The 14,915-nt window shown below is 49.0% G+C and overlaps 4 protein-coding genes across 4 annotated transcripts; 2 read left to right on the top strand and 2 right to left on the bottom strand.

The window, feature by feature from the left end:
- Positions 1 to 367: 367 nt before the first annotated feature.
- On the top strand, positions 368 to 814 carry PV07_10566 (uncharacterized protein; the record flags this gene model as incomplete). The annotated part of the gene is made up of 1 exon (XM_016397904.1): positions 368 to 814. One exon carries the CDS (start codon positions 368 to 370, stop codon positions 812 to 814), a length of 447 nt encoding a protein of 148 aa, XP_016245095.1.
- A 3,817-nt stretch (positions 815 to 4,631) lies between these two features.
- PV07_10565 (uncharacterized protein) lies at positions 4,632 to 7,696 on the bottom strand (the record flags this gene model as incomplete). Its single annotated transcript, XM_016397903.1, has 6 exons — positions 4,632 to 4,996; positions 5,952 to 6,028; positions 6,107 to 6,310; positions 6,371 to 7,145; positions 7,199 to 7,513; positions 7,567 to 7,696. 6 exons carry the CDS (start codon positions 7,694 to 7,696, stop codon positions 4,632 to 4,634), a joined length of 1,866 nt encoding a protein of 621 aa, XP_016245094.1.
- Positions 7,697 to 13,160: 5,464 nt separating this feature from the next.
- Positions 13,161 to 13,802, top strand: PV07_10564 (uncharacterized protein; the record flags this gene model as incomplete). The annotated part of the gene is made up of 1 exon (XM_016397902.1): positions 13,161 to 13,802. One exon carries the CDS (start codon positions 13,161 to 13,163, stop codon positions 13,800 to 13,802), a length of 642 nt encoding a protein of 213 aa, XP_016245093.1.
- Positions 13,803 to 14,648: 846 nt separating this feature from the next.
- PV07_10563 (uncharacterized protein) lies at positions 14,649 to 14,915 on the bottom strand (the record flags this gene model as incomplete). The annotated part of the gene is made up of 1 exon (XM_016397901.1): positions 14,649 to 14,915. The coding sequence occupies one exon, from the start codon at positions 14,913 to 14,915 to the stop codon at positions 14,649 to 14,651; it is 267 nt and encodes an 88-aa protein (XP_016245092.1).

Genomic DNA, 14,915 nt, shown 5'->3' with positions numbered 1-14,915 from the left:
GAACTGCGCAGTGGGGTGGCTGCTTGCCAGGTTGAGACGTGTGTCTGTAAATAGTCTATGAGCGTGGCCCTCAGTGTACAAATCAGGAGAGTTCGCCGTAATGCTTCAGATCGTACAGGGTGAGATTGATGTTGCGCTTGGTTCAGCTCGATGAGGCTACTAGGTAACTTGAGTATCAGTTGTGAACCCAGTCAGGGCAGGTATATAAATCCGCGACTGCCCCCCCCCCTGCCACCAAAATAAATAAGCAATCCCAGCAACAATCAAAACTCGGTCAACTTCAAACAACAGGAAGACGCATACAGGCCCCTTCTACACTGGTGAAAACAGACTCAAACCTCCGGTACAAATACAAGGGCTGAAAAGCATGGGTCGATCAAAGCAACAGAGTGGTGGAACAGTAGGTCACCTCATCCAAGGCGTCGGCTTTGCCGTTGGGCTTGCGACCGAGTTCCAGGCGCACAAGAAGGCGAGTAAGACAACTGCAGCAGAGCAAAACATTCAGGGAAGGCCAAGCCAGAAAGATCTCATCAACGACGACTCGTATTTCGAGGCGATAGAGGAGCGACCTCCTGCTTATCGAGATACAGGGTCTGAAGCGAAAGCGTCTCCGGTTATCCTGCCTCAAAGACGTCCACACGACAAAACCAGAGGCTTTCTTCGCGCACACGCTCCCAACCTCGGAACGTATAAGGATATCGACGAGACAGCATTTCTCGCCTTCCTGAAAGAATTACACAAATCGTCTCAGTCGTCGGGGATCTTCACCGCCATCAACATCACTGCATTTGGTGCAGCTTCGCCCCATCCATGATTGCGTCGATCGTAACGACGGCCGTGTCGAGGGCCTCAGAAGTCGCTGCACAAGCTCAAGCCACGCATCGGACAAATTCTTATCTTGACAAGGCGAATAAGGAATTATTCCACCAGAATAATTTGCATTGTATGATCGTGACTTGAATTCAACCCAGATGCAGCAAGACCTTCTCTACCTGTTGATTGCCGAGATTCCCAGTCGAGAAGAGATATCAACCCTGACTCATAGAAGGTACTAGAAGGTGTTACGAGCCGCTATACAACACGTGAGGTGTGCTAAGTAAACCCAAGGTAGTTTACTTAGTAATATAGTAGTGGGACGAAGTAGCCAAGGCCGGAAACTAAGAGTATAGTATATAGATCTTCGCATTAGGCTCTCTAGTAGTCGTATCTACGTGTAAATCGCGTTCGTAGCTCTTAATATGGTTTAACAAAGTTCGATACCTAGCGCGGTCCGACGCGTGACGCGCTACGCGTCGTACGCAGTTTATTAGCTATATCTCCTACACTACTAAGTCGGGGAGGAAATCCTCGCGAATATAGGTTAAGGACCTCCTCTCGTACGAGGACTGATTCTTCAAAGTCGGTCAAATTTCGAGAATTCGCTAGTTAGTCGCGTCGGGAAGGTCGACCTTAGCTTCGGTGGCGGAGGGTTGCTTTAGGGATATTATAGGCTTTAGCAATAGATCGTACGCTCTGTTTTGGATCGCGTTTAAGAGCTTAAAGGGCAAGGAGTATTCTTGCTTCTTTCTGAGTAGATTCTATGTTTTGTGGTGGAGTAGTAGCGGGAAGAAGATAAAGGTGACAAATAGGGCGGAAAGTGCGTCGCTCGCTATGCACCACGTTAGTATATTAGTATATTAGTATAGTATAGTATAGTCTAATATACTAATATATCGTATATTTCCTCTTTTAGGCGTTACGTGCCCTACGTAACCCTAACCTTGCCTTTACCTATACCTCTTATCTAGCTACCGCACTTAGTAGACCTTCTCCTGGGCATCCCGCCCTTAGGTCGCATGTAAGGCCGTTTCTAACACCCATGTCAGAGCCTAATTATTAGTACTAACTAGCTAATCAGATCGAACTCCGTCCGCCGTATTCGTTAACTTGGAATCCTCTAGGAATAGGAGAGTTCCGACTTGTCACTTCAGGAACGGCCTTCCAGCGTTAGGAATCGTTATCTCGTCTAGCTATTTATCGGTACTATTTTAACCCTTGCAACATATAGAAAATATATAAATAGATTAAAGAGAAGCGTTCTCTCTTACAGAAAATAGAGTACTTAATCCACTCGTTTAAGGTCCTAATAAATCTACCATCTCTTGGACATGACTGGATCAGATACTGTCGATGAAGCGGAAGAGTTTAACGCCTTCGATGATATGATCAAGGTGCTGAAAGGAGATTGGTGAAGGGAGTTTATGGCAGACGGCACCGCTTTCCTTCTCTTTCCTGGAGTACCTGTACAGTACCAGTTATCCAAAATCTGACGGATGAGTCAGATATTGTCATTGTTGTTGCATCTGTTGATGAATCAAAAGGTCAAGCTTCCATAACCATCTATACTTAGCACCATGTCTGACTAGGTACGTAGCCAATCAGATCACTAGAGGCTTAGCCGGCTTCAAAGCCGTCAAACTATAGGAGCAAAAAGTTCCCGGTTACAGCGAAATGCCTGGATGAACCAGTGATGGTGCTGACCGCTGACCGCTCAACTTAGCACGAGGATGGGGGCCATATAAAAGGATATCAATGTCTTCTGAGCATCCTCTATTCTCTCTCAATGGGATCATTGATTGTCTAGGGACAAAATGGAGCTCGTGCACTTTCTTGACTGGTTCGCGCCATCGATCCACACAGGGACCATTTTCTTGGAGCTTGCCGTACTATATGTAGGGAGTTGAACTGGCCTGCAGCATCCTTGCTCTGGTCTGGTCACTTTTCTAACTTGTTCTGTTCTACAGGCCATTTGCGCAATCCTATATCGACTTAACATCCATCCGCTGGCGAGCATTCCTGGCCCATTGCTGCACAGAATCTCCGGGTGGCCCGATGCGCTTGATCATTTTTCTGGTGATCGACACATTCGTATTCTGCACTATCACGATCTCTATGGTGAGTATCAAACCGGGCCTTTTATTCAACACAATACTTATCGGGTGTGATGCAGGACCCGTGGTGAGATTGTCACCAAATTTGGTCTCATTCAATACAGCGGAGGCGGTACAGGCAATCTATTTATCTGGCAGAGCAAATGTCGAGAAAGGTTGGTGGTATAACTTTGTCTACGCAGTCGAACAGAATTGGACTGTGTTCAGCAGCATTGACAAGAACATGCATGCGAAGAAAAGGCGTCTCATGTCTCATGCCTTCTCGGACAACGCTGTGCGTGGAGCCGAAGAGCTTATTGTGAAGAATATCAGCCAATGGACCGATATTTTTGACAAGCAAATCGACCAAAGCACAGGCAAAGATGGATGGAGTACTGCAATCAATATGAGCTCCTGGTCAAATTACCTCGCACTTGACATATTGGGCGATCTGTGCTTTGGAAAACCATTCCAGGTTCTGACATCCGATGCCTTTCGTTTTGTTCTAGACCTTATCCCGGCATTTTCGGGAATGTTATACTCGGTACGGTCCCTTGATCTCCCCACTTCTTGGAGCTCTCTGATACTGATGCTGGTCAACGTGGAATTGCAGCTTGGAAACACGCCCATCAAAAGACTTCTTGCCCCCTTGATGAGAAGCAAACTCATGGAAATAGTGGGCGGTGAGAGTCACAGGCAGAACCTGAAGTTCATTGGCTGGGCGCATAAGACTATGGAAGAGCGTGTGAAAGGTGATGCTGGCAAGGACCTAGCTGGAAGGCGAGATTTCGTCCACTACCTCCTCCGCGGCAAAGACCGCGAAAGCGGTGACACAATCTCACTCGACGAGCTAAAAGGTGATTCTATTGTGCTCATCGTCGCTGGAACAGACACTTCCTCCACGGCACTGTCTGCAACATTCTTTTACCTGGTCCATAACAAGCACATCCTTGACCGGCTCACCAGGGACGTCCGATCCACATTTGACGACGTTGAAGAAATCCGCACTGGTCCCAAGCTGAGTTCCCTCACCTATCTTCGAGCTTGTATCGATGAAGCTTTGCGGATGAGCCCACCTGTTGCTGGGATTCTCACCCGTAAGGTACTCGCAGGTGGACTTGACGTGCATGGCTATCACTTGCCGGAAGGTACAGAGTTGGGTGTCTCCGCTTACGCCATCCACCATAACGAAGAATACTTTCCGGAGCCTTTCAGTTTCAAACCTGAACGATGGAGAGTGAATGATGCTGCTGGAGTGACCGAGGAGAATGTGGCACTGGCTCAGTCAGCCTTCTGTCCTTTTAGCGTCGGATCGAGAGGTTGTATAGGAAAGAGCTTGGCGTATGTTGAGCTTTCACTTGCCATTGCCACAGCATTATTCTTGTACGATCTTCGCCAGGCTCCGAGTGAGCGGACAGGAGGAGGCGATCCAGCTCTGCAATGGGGTCGACGGCGGCGTGGCGAATACCAGCTGGCAGACCGTTTCATCGCTGTACGGGATGGTCCTCTACTTGAGCTGAAAAGAGCGCAAGGCCCATGAAAGATTGATAGCGCAATTTGACAGATGATATTATCAATTACGACTCCGTTGCCACCCCAGGGATGATAGTCTAGCCATATCGAGGTGGATTTCCTCCTCACAGCTGCTCAGTGACCATAACCGCTCGGGTGTGTCACATTGCATTTATAGAAGCTCGTTTTCAAAACCAGATCGCTCTTTTGTTATCTAAATCCAGCCGTGAGACTTGACACTTCTTTGAGATCATCTATTGTGCCTTTCCACTCGAATCGTCTTTGAAGCTTAGCCGTCAGATTGTTTTGGTAGCTTGCTAGGTTAGGATGGTCAGATGGAGCGACTGCGACAGCCTGCTGCGCCACCTGAAAAGCCTCATCCAGGTCTTCCATCCTCCCTACCCTCTCGAATCGCCTGTAAGGCATGTTCCCTAGATAGCTCAGCAAGGCCACCGGATCGAGATTGTCGGACGAATTGACCTGAACAGCCCACCGCGACTGTTGTATGGCAATTTGAATGCCATTCATGCTTCCTACCCACTCATATCGACCCGTTAGAATATCCTCCAAGAGATCTAATCTGCTTGCATGTTAGGTATCAGTCACAGCTTGTGATCCCTTCGTAATAGACTCCGAAGATTCTTCGATCGATTAGCGGCTGGATTGCAATACCTCTTCTACTATGGCGCGTATCTGATCGGGAAGCTCGAGATACATTTCCCGAGGCTCCGCTATCTCTCTTTGCATAACGTTATGGCCTCTAGTCGGATATTTCCCTTTGTACATTGCGAAAATCTAACATCCCTTACTCTGGAAAGTGAAGATATCTCCACTTCCACGGGACCCGGCAACCTAAATGGCCTACTATAAGACGCCCTTCGATACACTTCTGGAATGCTCGAAGGTCTCACACTGCGGTCAGGATTTTTTGGATTGTTGGAACCACTATCGATCCATGCAGAGCTCCGCAGCTACAACTTGCGGTACACGGGTATTCCTATTACCGCGCTTGGCTCACGCTTGTCTCAATTTAGTGTGGACGAGCGCATGCGGTGGGCTCTTAAACGGAAGACGAAGAAGAAGGAGGACCAGGCATACTGTTTACTCGGGATCTTTGATATAATCATGCCTCTCATCTATGGAGAAGGAGAACACGCTTTCATCCGGCTTAACAAAGAGCTCGGTCGGTCTCCGCAGAGTAAGTCTACCATTCATCACCCAACTGACCTCATACCTAACCTCTCTAGGCACAAACTTAGAGAGAAGCAATATGCATTGGGTAGTACCCCGTCCACCCAACACTATGTTTACAGGGAGAAAGGACATTCTTGACGATCTGGAACGGAGGGTTCGCGCCGCGGTGCTGGATGGCTTGCGCTCCCACCAATGTCGCGTGGTCATCACATGCCTGGGTGGGTGATGACTGGGTGCCGATAGTCTAGAGGAAACATGTTCTCAGCCGGTGCACTGGACCAGATCTTGGCGGGGAACACAGGTGCGCTCCATAGAAGGGTAATATCAGGCACATACCTTTCCACTTCCGCATGGGAAGCTTCAAGCGATACAATTCATCGATCTCAGCCAACGTCCTCCCCTTTGTTTCGGGTCTGCCAAACCAGTGTTAGTGGCACTCATCTTTTAGTGATATCGTCCTAGAATGCAAGCAGGTCACGTTGCTCACTTACAGGTAGAAGTATGCTGCAATGATGACGAATATCATGCAACCACCAAAGATCAAGTCTGTTCGGGCTCCCAAGCCGGCAGCGGTGGTGAGCTGGGGGACGACAAACTGGGTAATAGTTGCGGTAACGTAGTTGAAAAACACAGCCCACGCAGAAGTTGCTTCTCGATACTGCAAAGCTGGAACTTCAGCCGGTAGGAGGATTCCTCTAAGTATAAGCGGTTAGCGTCCGGTCCAGTCTCGTAAGTACCCGTAAGTGATGACCTACAGTGATAAGAAACTCATGGAATTGAAGAATGCGAAGACAATAAAAAGAGCAGCCAGTGCGATTCTCTGAGACCCGGTAGCGAGTGGTCCACAAGCAAGACCCCCGATTGCAACATCCAACAAAAAGAGAATCACAAACCCAGTCAATGCCACAGGCCTACGGCCAATCCTGTCCATGAGATAACCCCCGACTAGTCCACCTAGGAAGGACATGAGGAAGATTATCACCGTGATTTCGAAAGGGTTGGCGACGCCGCTTTGGATGAGCACCACGGTTGAATATACGAGAACCAAGAGCTGACCACCCACTTGACAGAGACTCCAGCACGCGCCAGCAGTTAACGTGCGCAGAATGTTGGCCTTGTTTAATATTTCCCAAAATCGAATGTTTTGGCGGCGCGCTCGGTCCTCAGCAATAAGAGTACGGAGAACGGAAAGCTCTGATTCGACGATCTTGGTATTCCCTTTCCGTAGCTTCGTCAAGGCCTTGCGTGCCTTGTCCTCCTCATCGCGAAGCATGTACCATGCTGGCGATTCTTCGGTAATTAATGTGAGCAAGCCCAACATAACGGGAAAGCCGACCTGAACGTAGAGAGGAATTTTGTATTGTTGTTCGTTGTCAAGCTTCTCGCTCGCCCAGACAACAGTAGCTGCGATGACGCTGACGGCATTTCCAGACGCGACGCACAAGCCGATGGTCCTCGCCCGGATGTAAGGAGGGACCAACTCGGCGAGGTAGAGACCGCAGGCCGTGTTCAGGATACTAATACCAAGATCTAAATGTATGTCAGCTATTAGATTCATCTGATCGGGTCTGATCCAGCCCTACTGTTCCAGATTCGTCCTATAACAAAAGCTGCCATATTGGGAGAAAACAGCTGGAGAAGTGAGCCTGGGATGCAGAAAAACATGTAGGCTGTCAGGAAGGTCCGCTTTCTTCCAATTTTTCTCTGCAGTGGAGCGGAAATGAAGCTCCCTAGTGCTGCACCGGTCATTGGGACTGCCGTCAGAACATTGAGATTGACAGCTGTGAAGGTCGTTCCATGGCCCTGATACTTTTTGACAAACAGTTGCAGGGCCATTTCGGATGACAGGAAGGAATTGTCATAGCCAAAAAGTCCCCAAGACATGCCAATTATTGTCACTAAAGCCACGTTTAAATCAGATTAAGATTTTCGCGAGGCGGTGAAATCTTACCATTGGCCGCAATTCGCCAATTCCACCATCGTTGACGAGCGTAGGCATCATTGTCCAACGCGCCAGCTGCCTCATCTATGGCGGTTTCGACATGCCCGTATTTGTTCTCGTCGACGTGTATTTTGCCCATCTTGAGGGAATGTTGAGCGGAGGATGGGTGCGATTTCGGTAGGGGCGGAGAGTGCACTCTACTCGTAGCAAAAGATATTCCAATCCACTGAGGCTCTCCAAGAGCATAAATGTTCCCTTGGATCCTGAGCACGGAAAGAGCAGGTCATGGGAAGAGATCCATTACCTGGAGAGAATTGCAGCGCCCGGCATAATTTCCAAATTAGGCAGGCCAGGCCCGTAGTTTCCCAAAACAGAAGTGTTACTCCTGGCCATGTAAGCGACCCTGGAAAGTCGTTATCCTACTAACTAGTTACCGAACTAGTCTGGTCAAATATATCAATTTTAACCCTCACCATCCAGGTATTGAGCTGCACATCAAATCACACCTCGATATGGCTTTTTCCCACACACAGACAGGTCTCAATTCCATCTCACGTCTTCAACCTGCGATGTTCAACGAAAATCTAAATGGTGTGGCCATCGAGCTATCTGAAGCAGAGCTGATGGCCTTGACAAGGCATGGCATGCCACGACTCACAGACAATATGATCGAATGCTACGATCGTAATTGGCTATCAGTGAGTAGAGTTGACGAACCCCCTGATAATGTAGACGTATATTGAGTGTGGTTTGACGAATCTGACAGGAAATGGCCAAAATGGACGTGAAATGGAATGCTATCCCTGCTTCTGGCGATGTTGAAGCCATGCGCCAGTGGACTAAGACTGTATACCACGAATATAATCACAAGCCCCAGTGTACGCCGCTTCGCGAGCCAGTCCCTGTCACCATATCAAACGTCACAATTTGCTATAATGTCACCGAGACCTTTGGAATACGCGTCTACAATCCATCAGATGGATGTGATCCGGGTCCAAGGCCGGTGTTGATCATGTACCACGGCGGTGGCTGGATCCATAGTGACCCGACATGTGATGAAGGTGTGCAATTATTCATGATTCTATGTCTTGTGTCCCGAAGTTTGGGCTGACGACGCTCGTAACTCACAGATCTGGCGACATTTTTTGCAAATGACCTTCGTGCCGTCGTTTTCAGCGTTGACTATCGCCTCGCGCCAGAAAATGATGTTCGCACCATCCACAACGATTGCTTTCAAGCGGTCGAGTGGGTTATTGGGAATGCGACAACCTACCACATCGATCCATCAAGAATCGCACTGTGGGGCTGTTCTGCTGGAGGGCATCTCGCGGCCACTGTTGCCATGAGGGACGCGGAAACGCACAACCCATCGCGCATCAAGCTGGTTTCACTCGTGGTACCCGTTACCTGTCATCCTGATGCCTTCAATGCTGGTTACACCGGCATCCATTCCCTTCAAGAACGCCAAACAAATTTGAAAAATTATAGCACTTGGTTGGGACGCATGAGACAGATATTTGGTGAGTGACTTCGACTCGGAATTGGGGAAGCCGACGGGAGCTAATGATCGCATAATAAGATTATATCGCACCTCCATCTTCATTCTCTCGGACACATTCGCTTGTTTCTCCATTGCTTGTACACCATGTTCCAGCGTCTCATGCGGTTGTCCACACCACGGTTACAGGATGCGATTTCCTCCGCGACCAAGGCATTGCATACGCCTTCAAGTTACGTGATGCTGGAGTACAATCTAGCCTAGAGGTTCTTCCTGGCGTTCCACATGGATTTGTCTGGGCAGTCACATCGAATGCGACAAAGCAATGGACGGCAAATCAAGTTAGGATACTGAATACAGCATTCACAAAGGGCAGATCATCTGTAGCACAGCGTTCAGGTCGAAACAGAGGCACAGAGGATTCCGACAAGACGTGTTGAGCTTAGAATAGTGATGTAGAACACGAGCAAATAACAGTCTTTCCGTGCCCGTGAAGGAATTCTTCAAACCCGTCAAACGCTCTGTGTCTCGCACAATCTTACAAACTACCTTCCATCTCCCTAAAGCCTACGCTAAGTAGTTGCCGCGCAAGACTTCGCGTTGGCTGATCACATATCAGGCGATTCCAGTACTCCGTATTATGAGCGTATTCGAGGGTCAGGAGGGTCTCCTTACGGTAATGTTGACAGGCGGCAATGTGGCACCAAGGCTCTAGCACTAGCCTCGTTCCTGCCACCGTTTTCACGATTACGACCTGAGACGATTGGCTTGACAGATCTGGATCTGTCAAGATTGGTTCATGAGAGGGCTGGTTCTCACAGGCTAATTTGTATATAAACAAGAAGAGTCTCGATCAGAACGAGACAGGCCGGGACACAGTTGAGCAGTTGCAACCAATGAAATCACTTTACGTAATCAGCTCTCTCAGGATCCCAGGTAAGCACTAGTCCTACCCCGCATGCCAAGCGAGACATCTCCCCTACTGTAAGTACTTCGGAACCCTTCAATTCTGCTGCTCATGTAAAAGGAGCATGCACCTATTTTCATCGTGTCTTCGTGCGCTGGACATTACCTTGGAACCATGCTTCTTCTATAGTATCTATCGCCCTCCTGATTTCTATTTCTCGCAGTAATTCTCATAGTATGTTCGCAGTGCTCCCGATCGGACAGAATACGACGGCTCGACGCTTTAGTCGAGCCTGTGATGGGTGCCGGGTACGCAAGGCGCGAGTATGTTATGATTCCAATCAAAACTGTCTATGAACAGCTATTGAATCTACGTAACCAAACTAGTGTTCTAATACTCTTCGCAACCCGTCTCTGACAAAGTCCAATTCACCTCGTTCTTGCTCTCGTTGCTTGCGTTGTGGTCGGAATTGCACGTATTCTGAGACATCTACGACTTATACAAATAAGTGAGTCGTAATTGACCCAAGTTGTGTCGTACGAGATTACGCTAATAGCTGCCACTGACACAGGAGATCGGGATTCAGGTGTGTCGAGACCACATCGTCGCAACGTGTCGACTCGATCAACGATTTAGATACTCCAAATTCCTCACCCTCAGATCTGACCACCTATCTTAACATGAACCTACCTCCTGCTTTCCAATTCGACGTCCAAGATTCGCGTACCGGCGGGAGAGAAAACGAGCCCAACTGGCTGTGCCACGGTGACCTGGGCGGACTGTGCCATAACTCCCCATTTCGTGACCGAGAGTGTAACAAAGATGATCTCGAAAAGGATTTCTCGACGATGGCTGAATCGCCATTCACGCAAACGTTCCGACTCGAGGGCGACTGCACGGCATCGGCGTTCGAAAGAGATATATTTTCCGTGCAAGATATTGATTCAACGGGCCCAGCTTCTCCTTGGCAAGCCCCGGCATCGACGGCCCCAAATATATCTAGCAGTCAGGGCCGAATGGAAGAAATCAACAAATTCTTTGATGAGCTATACCCAGTCTATCCGATTATAAACAAAAGCAGTCTTTACCGACGAATAATGTCTACCGATACTGAATCGGATATTCACTTCCAGATGCTTCTGCTCGCGATTCCGATGATCAATCTGGGACGCAGCTGTAGGCGGAAGCCTAGCGAAGACTGCAAAAGCGCTCTCCAAGCTCAGATAACGGCACTAGAACAAAGTAGAGCTGAGTACGATTTCGCCGAGAGCCCGAATCTAGACACAGTCGTTGTGTCCTTCCTCCTGTTTTGTGTCAATAACGTTTTGAGCAGACATAATAGGGCGTTTCTTTACTTGAGTGAAACCAGAGATCTTTTTCGGTTTGTCACTATGAAAATGTTGGGACAGCGCCCGACAGGAGATGATTTGCGCCGCTCTGCTCGGATTGAGCTCACCCTATTTATCGCTGAGGCTGCTACATCTTCGATATATGGTGCTGGGAGCTTCTACAAACACAGAACGACCTCAGTCGCCGCGAGCGCCAGAATCCTTCAAGAAAATGCCGCAGACGATGTCTGGGAGAGGCACATTGATAATCTGCTCCTGAGATTGGCCATCGTCCACGCAGGAGCGACAGGGTCTGCTACTCAAGAATCTCAGGCAGACTCATTACAGTGGCTCCACTTGGATGGAATGCCGTCGTTTGACCCCTCATATATCGCCATCAATCAGGCAGTTTCTCATACTTTGAGTCCCGGTTCCTTGACAGCCATGCAGAAACAGACTACCGACGTCATCCTAACAACCCACTGGCGATCGATTGAGACACTAGCAGCATCGGTGAGATCCCGACAGGGTCTGGATTCTCAACGCCGCTTAATCCGAATGCTTTGTGAGAAGAGCGGGTCAGCACTCGCATCTTCGTGTGCTCTCGATGAAGGCTTTCTCCGCGTGGTCGGAATCGGAAAAGTTGCCCTCATAGCTTTCAACCTCCGAAATGTCGTCGCCAGCGCTTGTGGGCAGTCGGGACTCGATCAATGCAAGAATGTGTTGGCGGGCCTTGTGTTTACCGTCATCAGGGCCGATTATGAGGGCTCGTTTCTAGTGATGCTTCGAGACTGCATTGACTTCGTTTCTGGAGCAAATGATATTAGACCACCGCCTAGCAGCATCCACCCTCAAGCCCAAGACTGGATTTTTGGGAATCACTCTGCTTAAGGAAGGACGCTGAGACGTCTCTGCTGTGCCGGATATTGCAGCAAGATCAATGTTAGCAGCGTTGATGGCGCTGTCAATCAATGGCGGTAAGATCGGAGTAATTGGTAATGTTATTTCTTCTGGCAATAGCTCTTGCTTGAAAGGGTCTGGATAGAGTGATAACTCTTTTGTAGGATTTGGCTCACTCTTCTCGAGCTTGTCGTCCTCCGGGGAAACTACTGCATGTTCGATGTCTTTCGGTGATCTATTGTCTTGCAGCAACGGTGTCTTTGCTCTGCAAGCTGTATATGTTCCAAGAGAACTGGTGTTTCTTCTTCCTTCTTGATCGGTCCAGGCTGGTTTTCGCCGTAGCTGGAGTTGCCACCTTTGGCTGCATCTTCTCGTAGCGTTCCAACAATTTCTGCGATGTGACAAATCCGTCCCTCTTTTCCATCATTTTTACAACGATCTTCCTCCTGGATTTTAAAACTCCATCGGCACCGTAAGGATCAGCTCTGTCGAGATCACGGCGGACACTCCGATCGATGTGTTGGGGCAAAGCGCTGTCATACAAGTCTGGTTTGGGTCAAAACTTTCGAAGCAGGTGGATGATTATCTGACGAGGCTCAGAGAAGGATCCCCAACATGTGATGAAGAGATTTTCATCGAAGGGGTCCGGCAAGCGGCAGTATATCTCAACCTCAACGAGACTGAAAGGGCTCGGCATTTTGGGCACGAATTAAAAGGGATCCATTATCCGAAAAGATTCACCGCATCATGGAATTGATTACATCCCGACCAGCCTATCGCATGGTGGGAACCGGATGCGACACGCTGCTGTCCGGAGAGCTGGTCTCACGTTGTTGACAATGGCACGTGGGAGCTGGTCCATCTACGGATCGGGCATTTCTCCCGAGGTATGAATGAGGTATTCCTCGGACCCACCATTCTCGACTGCGGCATGGCAACCCAGTTTCTCATATTGATGGGTTGTCGCTGAATGTTTGGGGATGCAAAGAGCGACAGAGTGTTTCCGAGCCGCTTAGCGTTCATCAAGTCTATCTTCAAGCCTCACGTTGATCAACTTTTCCCTTTCTACGACCATGCCCGCTTCTGCTACGGGAAAGCTGCTCAAACGCCTTCACGCCGTGTACAACTCCAAACAGTTTATAATGACGCCGCCTATATGACTCAACATCCTAGAGGATCGGGACGTTTGTACAACTGTGTGGTGGTGGACGGTTCCTACATTGTCTTTGACCCAGCTGCACCAAAGATACTTCTCACACGTGCCGAGATTGAAGATTTACTGCGGCAGGAATTTAACGCCGCTCGTGACGAAGCTGATATGGGGCAGATTCGATGGTATGCCTGTTCCCCGAAGAACCGTGTCCTAGCGAAAGAACTTCAAGCCCACCAGCACCTCGAGTTGAGCGGCGATGCCTGGAAAGTGAGACGTGGTGAGCGTAATCCGGATGTGAAATATACGCTGACAGTAGACAGAATCATCCAGTGCGCCAGAGAGACCCTTGACACACCATCGACATCGAACGAACCTAACAACATGTTCTCGCGGGCGTGGCAGCTGTACCAGGAGACTGTGGAGACCTCGATTCGAATGCTTCAAGTACAGTCGCAATAGTTATCGTACTGTACCTAGTTATGAACGCCTTTGTGGCAGTCATGCAACGCCGACAGCTCTGCTACAGTTACACAAACTCGTGATTCCCCAGCAAGAGGCGGTAGATATCATGGGACTATTGCTTCAATTGCGATCGTGGTTTTCCCAATGAGATGGCCTTACGCCAACACCTCCGCGATTCGCCAGCTCACGTTCCAGGCTTCGATTGTGACGATCGCGACCGGAGCTTCGGGAGCGAAGTCCCAGACTGATACCTCGCGTGTGGACAGGAAGGGAAGGCTCTTTCGCACCTGATGAGACGTAATTTCGAGCCTGCCTCTGACGTGGTAGGAAAATGAAAGCTGTCGGGAGAGCCCTTTGACCCTGGCAACCATTCACGGGTTTCCTGTGGTCAACTCCATTGACTTCGGCCACCTTCTCTGACATTCTGCAAGGTTTTGCTCCTGCGCCTCGAGGGCCATAGCACTCTAAATTGCGTACTTCGCGCCGCCAACCCCAGAATTACATTACGCAAGAATATTACACACATATACCTCCATAAGGCGTTATTTGTTACAAGCGACTTCCGGAACATGGAAATCCATGGCCTCTTGTGAGGCTCTTGTCGCGAATAATGTCATCTGACTCTGATTCCTGCCCACCCGAAAGAGATCGCCGTCCACCACGTTCTCAAGAGGTTGAATTAACCATTGACTATGACAGCGGACCTGAACCACGGCACCTACGAAACTTCCCTGTCGCAGGCCTCATTATCATCTCCTGACAGCATAAACAAGTCGCCTTCTAACAGCTTTATAGCGACTGGAAGTAGAAAATACCGCAAAAAGGCAGTATATGGATAAAACTTCATAGGCCCGTTTCAATCGGCCGCTTGTGGTCTGGATATGTCGAACACTCATGGACTATGATGCGCAAATTGAAGAACGCCTCCACGGCCGCGATAAAGGCTTTGCAGTCTGCGCACTGGGTTCTGTTGATCATGATATCCACCTGTTTCAATAGCACTTCTCGCTGGCTTTGTAATTCATCCCTCGGGTTCTCAATTTCACTGGTAACCTCCCGAATATATTTGACGGTTTCTTGATGCTTTTCGGGGGTGATTATGCCATTCAT

The sequence above is a fragment of the Cladophialophora immunda genome (assembly GCF_000835495.1).
Source record: "Cladophialophora immunda strain CBS 83496 unplaced genomic scaffold supercont1.6, whole genome shotgun sequence".
Classification (NCBI taxonomy): Eukaryota; Fungi; Ascomycota; class Eurotiomycetes; order Chaetothyriales; family Herpotrichiellaceae; genus Cladophialophora; species Cladophialophora immunda.
This window is presented reverse-complemented; position numbering and strand designations above follow the sequence as displayed.